The sequence below is a fragment of the Ailuropoda melanoleuca genome, chromosome 10 (genome assembly GCF_002007445.2).
Source record: "Ailuropoda melanoleuca isolate Jingjing chromosome 10, ASM200744v2, whole genome shotgun sequence".
Classification (NCBI taxonomy): domain Eukaryota; kingdom Metazoa; phylum Chordata; class Mammalia; order Carnivora; family Ursidae; genus Ailuropoda; species Ailuropoda melanoleuca.
The window spans coordinates 53,759,152-53,768,439 of NC_048227.1; the positions used below are offsets into that span (position 1 = coordinate 53,759,152).

The 9,288-nt window shown below is 33.8% G+C and overlaps 1 protein-coding gene across 1 annotated transcript in view; it reads left to right on the plus strand.

Annotated features, from left to right (window-relative positions):
• LOC117804212 (CMT1A duplicated region transcript 15 protein-like protein) overlaps nt 1-7,035 on the plus strand; it is a 129,820-nt gene extending 122,785 nt beyond the window's left edge. Inside the window, exon 4 of the mRNA XM_034670764.1 lies at nt 6,973-7,035. Within this exon, the coding sequence (XP_034526655.1) occupies nt 6,973-7,035 (63 nt within the window). The remainder of the gene's footprint in view (nt 1-6,972) is intronic.
• Nucleotides 7,036-9,288: the final 2,253 nt, after the last annotated feature.

A 9,288-nucleotide genomic window follows, 5' to 3' on the forward strand; every position in this document is an offset into this window, starting at 1 on the left:
AAAAGAAAAGAAAAGAAAAGAAAAGAAAAGAAAAGAAAAGAAAAGAAAAAAAGAAAGAAAGAAAAAGAAATTTCCCTCACTAATGTGGGAGCATAACATCCAGTCCACTGAGGGCCAAGGTAAAACAAGGAGGCAGAGAAAAGTCAAATTTGCTCTCTCTGCTTGAGTCTAGACACCCATCTTCTCTTGTCCTTGCATATTATCACCCTGGTTCTTGGGCCTTTGGACTCAAACCAGGATTTACACCATTGTATCCACACCCTCCAATTCTTGAATCTTTGGACTCAGAACTATACCATCATCTTTCCTAGTTTTTCAGTTTGCTGATGCAGATCATGGGATGTCTCGGTCTCCATAAACACATGAGCCAATCTCTCATAATAAAACTCTTCTATCTATATCTGTGTCTATATCTGTATCTATTCTATCTATCTCTATATCGATATCGATATCAATATAGCCAATTGCTTTATTTCTCTGGACAACCCTAATACATACTGCTAGAACTCTTTGCTCTAAAATTCGTTCCTCACCATTTCCCACTCTGCTGGGTCCCATATTCTCATCCTCACTGACTGCATTTTCTAGGTCCCCATGCTGGTGACTCAGCCAGATTCAGTTTAAGTGATATATTGTCCTATGAATGAATTATCAGATATTTTCTATATTTATAACTGATCCCCTGAACTAATTCCATCTGTTTAAAATACTTAAAGTTTGTTGATGTTTCTGATTGGAATCTGACTAAAACTATGTAAGAAAATAGGCAAGGATCACCAGAAACAGAAAATTCACTAGCATGAAAGACAAAGATAAAAATAAATTATATATATATATATGTATATATATATGTATAAAGATATTTATTAAACAATACTAAGAGCTCTATACAAAGAAATTTTCAAAAAAACCAAGAAATTGTCTTTGTCAATTAAAAATATGACTTTAAGAGAAATTAACGTAGAACTTAGAAGATTGAAATTGAAGAAATTGTATAAAACAGAAAAAATACAAGGGAAAAATATGAGAGAAAAGAAGGAAATATTATATAATCAAATTAGGGGGTAGCCCATCTGACTAGTAGGAATCTACAGAAAGAAAACAAGACTCAGGAAAGAAAATAGTATTTAAAAAGTAGAAAAGAAAATATCCAAGAATATTAGTGCAGTAGTCTAGTTTTTTTAAAAAATCCACATGTTATCCAATAATATAAATGAAAAATATTTCCACACCAAAATAAATTATCCTGAATATTTGGATAAAGAGATGGTTCTAAAAATTTCCAAAGAGACCAAACAGGTTCTACATATATAATTAACAGTCAGAACAACACTGGACTTTGCAATAGCAACCAGGAAGCTAAAAGACAAGACAGAACAAGCAAGTCTTCAAATCTCAGTGGGAAAATGAATTCCAGCTATATTTGGCATTTCTAATTCTATATCCAACAAAATTATTTATGAAATGTGGAGATAAAAGAAAACTTCTGTGAGGTGTGTGAGGTCTCAAAATGTTGCTTCCTGTGTACCCACAGAAAACTGCTGGAAGATGCATGTTCCCCTCCAAAATAAAGTAAATGTAGAAAGAGGGAGGAGTCAAGTGAACCAGAACAGAAGAGCAGTGAGAGAAATCTGAGGGGAAATTCCAGGCTGATGGTATGGGGAGGTCCTGAAATGACCTGGAAGCAGGCACAATGGGCAATCTGTGTCTCGGTCTAACCTGAAACATGAGGACAATGAGGCATATGTCTTTATGAAGGTCAGCAAAAGGAAAAAGAAAGCACTACTGATCTACAAATGGGTTTGAACTTCCCAAGTTGTATATATAGCTATGTTGAGAGTTCAGGGGAAATATTAAGTGTTGGTGCACGGAAACCTAATGAAATACTAAATTTTAAAAAAGAAAAAAAGAAAAGGATCAATTCTTTGGGTTCTGAACCAAGAGTTGAGTCATAGGTGTTATAATAAGCTGGACATGACTTTGAAAAAAAATTACCTCATGACACTGTAATTTACATATTTCTTTTACTATCATAGTAATTAATTCACGTATATATTTACATGTATAGTATACATAACATACTATACATACATGTTTATAAGATATACAAAGGTATACTCTATATTATTATATAATAACAATAATACTTCAGCACAGCAAATATCTTATTTGTTTTTACAACAACATTGAGATTTCGAGGGTATTTTTTCCCCTAGAAATGGTATAGGTGGGATTAAATACTTCACTCAGATCATTTCTTTCTTCTTCTTTTTTTTTTAAGATTCATTCATTTCTTTTAGAGAGATTGAGAGAGAGCATGCAGTGGGAAGGGGCAGAGAGAAACTTAAGCAGATTCCGAGCTAAGTACCTGAGGCGGGGCTCTATTTCACGGCCTTGAGATCATGACCTGAGCTGAAACCAAGCATCCAACGTTTAACTGACTGCACCACTTAGGCGCTCCCAAACAGATAATTTCTTTTTCTTCTTTTTTTTTTAAAGATTTTTTTTTTTTATTTGACAGGGAGAGAGACAGCCAGCAAGAGAGGGAACACAAGCAGGGGGAGTGGGAGAGGAAGAAGCAGGCTCCCAGTGGAGGAGCCTGATGTGGGGCTTGATCCCAGAACGCTGAGATCACGCCCTGAGCCGAAGGCAGACGCTTAATGACTGAGCCACCCAGGCACCCCAAAACAGATAATTTCTAATGCCCTTTCCAACTTTTAAATTCTAGGACACCATGAAAAATATCAAAATACAAACATTATAAAATATAGCTACTACAGATAAAAAGTTAATTTTATTTTAAAGCTATTTTACTCTAAATGTGTTTTGCCCAACTCATAATTACAGAAATAATACCAGTCATGCATAAAGTTCATTTCACAGGGGAAAATATTTTAAATAATATGCTAAAATGTATAGCTTATGATAACAAACATTTATGCATATTCAGATGCAATAATTAGATTTATGCTTATAGCTTCTAAAAATGAACGTAGTAAATTATCATCAACAACTGTAGAGAATTCAGAAGGCTTCTACTGATGGAATAGTGTCCTTTAGCTATAAACTATTAATGATAGTTATTTGGAAAATTCCAGTACTTCCACTCTAGGAGGAAAACAAATGTGACTGCTGCATTTCTTTACTATATCAGATATGCTCTTATTCTCATTTATATCTTTTTCTGTTACTATCATTTTTCCTGTAATTATCATCATGGACTCATAAGTAAAAATGTAGTGTACATAAAGAGCTACCACAACAGTCTGATTTGAGCATTGATTAATATTTGCTTGTTTTCGATGCTAACTTCTCTGACGTAGAAAGCATAACATAGACCCACACTCACAGCCTCATGCCATCATAGTTTTATGAACTATGTGCATTCCAGGATCCACATGGTATTAATGCAATGCTTTTGCATATAGTTTAGTCACTTTCCAAATACTCTTCATTACACAGAGGAAGACTCAAAGCACAGTATTTCCAGGGACTACAGACCATATGGAATGACCATGTAAGTCACTATCCTTAATATCCATTGTAGGAGAACATTGTATCAGAACTTAGTACTGATTACCAAACATTGAGAAGATATTTACACTATGGTTTTATTTTATTTTTTGTTTATATGAGGTAAAGTTTAAGGAACAATAGTATTTATAGTATTACCTGATTATCTGATTTAAAATAATTGTAACATTAAGCTCAGGAGATAGAATACTTTTCCAAATTTCTTGTTATTTGTCAAGAGATATTTTTTATTTAAGAACAATTTTGCATGAACACATATCTACATAATGCCCTTGTTTCTTCTTTTTCCAGCTAATTTAGAAAGAATACCTATATTAAGGTCAGGATACCCAGATCCTTAGGGTTTACTGCAGTCGCTGTCAACAAGTCTACAGATTAGCAATGGTGAAGATTATTTAGGATATTTTTTGTATGGCATGGGGAGGAAAAGATTCAGGCCAAGGACTGTTTATAATATTAAAATTTCAGATATTAGGTCTTCAGCAATAAATAAAATAGCATATAGTGAGTCAAGTCTCTGCAGATTAAGTGGACCTTTGGGGTGATCAACTTCTTATTAAATAGATATGAGTAGTTACAGTATTGTGATAAGAAAACAATGGGTTTGGTGGGAGAGGACTTGAGAATCATGGTGAATGGTGAATTCTCTATGCAAAGCTGTCTGCATCAGGTATAGGCTGACACATTTTGTAATTCTTGAGGCACACTGGGGATAACATAATATCATAAATTATCACTACCAGATTCTATCAGATGTTTCCTTCCCACCTGGACCTAGAGGTCATTAAAGTAGGAGTGATCAATCCTGCTATATATAAACAATTGAAATATTTAATATATAAGGCAGTTCTTACATTCATTAAAAAACAGACTGAAGCCCTAACGTAATGTGTTCCAATAAAGGCTCTATGGCTAACATAATTCAACAAAGATAATCCTGTAATACCTGTTTTAATATGACACTTTACAGATAAAACATAATGGTAATTTCCTATTAGGGAAATGCTCCACTTTCTCTTGTTGATGAAGTGAGACAGATTTTGCATTAAAAAAAAAAAATCCAAAGCAAGCCCTAACACTATGTGTAAATCCTTCAGGGAGTAGAATGGAATAAGTTAAAAAAATATATAGATAGATAGATAGAGATATAGATATGTAACAAAGTTACTAACATTATTGACATGTATAACAACTTTACTAATATTATTGACATATGAGCATCAGATAAGATAAATAATGAGGACCAGTACCGTGGCCAATTTTTGGATAGTTTACTTATCCTTCTCTAAATGGCTATTAATTGAGCATGTGGGGATATCTGCATAGTATAAAAACATATATTGTCTGAAGAAAATAAAAGAAGGAACAATTGCCATTAAAAATGTTCCAGCTCTTTTATTTGACACATTTAATTAGATAATTTTACCTTTAATGAGTATCATAAAATCTGATCTTAAGCTCAAACGAAAGTATTGTGGAATGACTAATAACTTACTTGTGGCATTCATTTGAATTCTCATGCATTGCATTGGGAAGGATCCGTGATAGTGACTGAGGAATTTTGGACTTATTTAAGGTATAATTTGAACCAAGAGAAAAAGAAAAAGAGGTAGATAAGTACTACGATACTTTATCACAGAAAATATGCTTTCTTAAACCATTAGGAACACACGTGTGCAATATCAAGTTAAGGATGTAAAATGTATTTGCTAAGAGAATAGTAATTCTCAGTGTAAATACTTATATATTTAAACATTGGATGGCACCTGGCTGGCCTAGTCAGTAGAGCATGTGACTCTACTGTAAATACCTATATATTTAAACATTGGATGGCACCTTGCTGGCCTAGTCAGTAAAGCATGCGACTCTGGATCTCGGGGTCGTGAGTTAAAGCCCCATGTTTGGATGTGGAACCTGCTTAAAAACAAAGTTAAACAAACACTGGATGTCAGGAGATAGGATTTTCAACTTGTTAATAAAAATTGTCCACATGATACTACCCAGACATTACAGAATTGTGAGGTTAAAGTAAACATAATCCCTGTACTCAGGAAAAAGTGCATTTTAGAGGAAGGGCAGGCAGACAACCGAAGGGTCTAATGAAGTTCATGTTCAAAGCCAAATGCTATGTTATAAGAAGGACATTACTTAAAAATAAAATCTTTAAAAAAAAAGGACAACTCATCTAAGATTCATGGTCTACTGAAAGCTAGCAAAAGGAAGTATAAGATTTACAATTTTAAACATCTCTCATCTCCTACATGCTCACTGATACAGAAGTGTCAGGAAGTAAAGCAATCGCATTCCAACTAAAAAGGCAGAAGGGAGAGGTCAAGCCTGAAAGGAAAGAAAATGGAAAACAGAACTAAGGAGCTGAAGCCGCTGAGATGAAAGAGGTGGACCAGAGTAATTTACAAAAGTGTCAGCACCAAAACAAATAAATAATGGATATATAGATAAATAAATAAAAGAAAGAAAAGAGCACAAAGATGAATATTGTGAAAAAAAAATTCAGAATATATAAACCGTAAATATCCAGTTAAAAGATTTTGAATCCTAATGAAATTAATTCTAAGTTTAGGAGGTACAGTTTTGTGTGTATGTGTATGCTTTTATATACATGTATAATCATGAAAGATTAATACAGTAATTATATATATGTATACATCTATATGTTTATGTGCATGTACATATATATACACACACACCCTTAGGTGATCAAACAATATGTATATATGAACATATGTATATATGTCAGCACATGCATACATATACACATAAATGAGTATGTGGGTGTGTGTGTGAGTGTGTGTATATAAATATACCTTTCAAAATAAAACTGGCCTTTTAATACAAAGTTGAACAAGTTTTCCCTCTTTCCGTTTCAACTTTCTCTTACTCATCTCTACCACTTTTCAGTTCACTGTATAAATTACATACATACTTTCTTTTTTAATGTCCACTAGAATGGAACTTACATGCGGTTAATTTTTTATGTTTTATAATTTATGTATCCCCAGCACCTTGGATGGTATCTGGTACTCAGTATTATTTGCTTTTATGAATGAATTACTTAACAACTGACAAGCGATTGCCAAGGTTATGTTGCAGAAATGAAATGGAAGCTTCATGTAGGTGGTTGGTAGATTATTGGTTTAAAATGTCTGGACTATCAGGGGCTGCTTGAAGATTCCCCCTAATCAAGGGGAAATTAAAAAGACAAAGGAAATGTATCGAATTCTCCATGTTTATACAGTTTAAGACCCTATTTCATTATAACATTATAGTCTTTTCACTCCTTGTAGCAATAAAATGCTTGTTCTTTTGGGAAATGTTAATTACCATGAGGAAATAACGGCACTTTGTTATAGATATAAAACTATGACAACAATGAGATGTTTGACAGTCATGTATTTGTCTGCATTTTTAATTCTACAGATTTATGACAAAGATGCTACTGGGAACTGTGAGGTCCAAAAGTCATCTCCATGGCTTCAATAGGGGCTGCTTAAGGAAAAGGGCATAAGATGCCATTCAGCAAAGAGACCTCTGAAGAGATTTGCTGCTGCCTTCAAAGGAAGTTCTTCTTACTCTTCTCAATCTGCATACAGACCAATCCATATAGGGCTGGGGTCTAATGGCACAAGGGACTTGAAAATAGCTTCTGACCAAACACTGAGCAAACATAAGCTACTCTGACTTAGAGGTGACTCTGAGGAAGCCAGACTTAAAAATCATATTGTCATTCCTGTTAGTCTGGGAGATTGTGTGCATGTTTGAACTCATATCCTTTTGGGAGTAACCGAAGACAGAACCTCTAAGCTCCTTAAAAAAAAGTAGTTTGGGGGAAAAGAAAAAAGCAAATTCCTTATGACTGGAAACTCCAAGCACACACACACAACCAATGTAAGGGTAAAAATCTAACAGGCTAATGCACTTTAACACAATCTTTGGCCAACAAGTGGATTATGATGATATAGAGATGACCACTAGGTGGCCAGACTAAGAAGTAAAAACAAGGGTGAGAAAAATTGGAGGAAAAACATCAGAAGCTGCACATCACAGGGGATATATACTTCACAAAAATTACTCATTCAAGTCACTAAATAAACAATCAAGAGAAATTAAAAATAGTTTGAACTAAATAAAAATGAAAATACCAGTTATCAAAATTTGTCAGATGTCGCCAAAACAAGGCTCAAAAGGAAATGTATGTCAATTACTGAATGCATACACTAGAAAAGAAGAAAGATTTAAAAAAAATAGTTTTAGCTTCCACCTGGGATATAGAAGAAAAAGGGCAAATTAAATCCAAAATAAACAGAACAAAAGAAATAATAAAAATTAGAAGAGACCAATGAAATTGAAAATAAGAAATCAGTAGAGAAATTCAACAATACAAAAAGATGGTTCTTTGAAAAGAACCATGGATAAAATCAATAAGCCAGGTTAACTAAGAGAACAAGAGAAAAGACACACACTACTAATATTCAAAATGAAAGAGGGACTATTACTACATGTCCCATGGATATTAGAAGGATAATAAAGGAATACTGAAAGAACTCTATGCCCACAAATTTGATAAATCTAGATGAAATGGACCAATTCCTTCAAAGATACAACTACCAAAACTCATATAGAAAAACAGAGTATCTGAATAGCCCTATATCTATTAAAGAAATTGAATCAATAATCAATTACCTATAAAACAGAAAGCACCAGTCCAAATGGATTAATCAGCGAATTCTACCAAACATTTAAGAAAGAAATTATATGGGTGCCTGGATAGCGCAGCCGGTTAAAAGTCCAACTCTTGGTTTTGGCTCAAGTCATGATCTCAGGGTTATGAGATCCCACCCCACCTCAGGCTCTGAGCTCAGTGTAGTCTGCTTGAGATTCTCTCTTCCTCTCCCTCTGCCCCTCCCCCTTTGCTCTCTCTCACCCTCTCTCTCAAATAAATAAACCTTAAGGAAAAAAAAAAGAAATTATATAAATTTTCTACAATCTCTTCCAGAAAGCAGAAGCAGAGAGAATACTTCTTGACCTTTTCTATGAGGCCAGTATTACCTGAATACCAACACCAAACAAAGACATTACAAGAAAGGAAAACCAAAATCCAGTATCTCTCAAGAATACAGATGCAAAATTCCTCGACAAAATATTAGCAAATTCATTCCAAGATGAATAAAAAGAATTATATACAATGGCTACATAGGAGAAATATGCAGGCTGGCTCAACACTTAAAATCAAGTAATGTGCTCCATCAAATCAATGGACTAAGGAATAAAAATCGTATGTTCCTACCAATAGATGACCCTTGAACAAACTATTTAAGTGAAAGAAGCTAGTCACCAAAGACTACATATTGTATAATTTCATTTAAATTAAATGTCCAGAATAGGCAAATCTACAGAGATAGAAAGTAGATTAGTGGTTTTGTTTTTTTTTTGGCCTGGAGGAGAGGGCAGAATGGGAGGTGACTATTAGTATATATGAAGTTTCTTTGAAAGAAAATGAAATGTCCTAAATTGGACTGTGGTGATGGTTGCACAGCCTCATGAAAATATTAAAAATGAATTTTATACTTTGATTTTTTTTTTGTTAAATTTTAAGTAAATTCTATGCCCAACGTGAAGTTCAGACTCACTATCCTAAAATCAAGAGTCACATGCTCTACTGACTGAGCCATCCAGGTGCCCGGGATTTTATATTTTAAATAAAAGAATTGTTCAGTATATGAATTGTATCTTAAT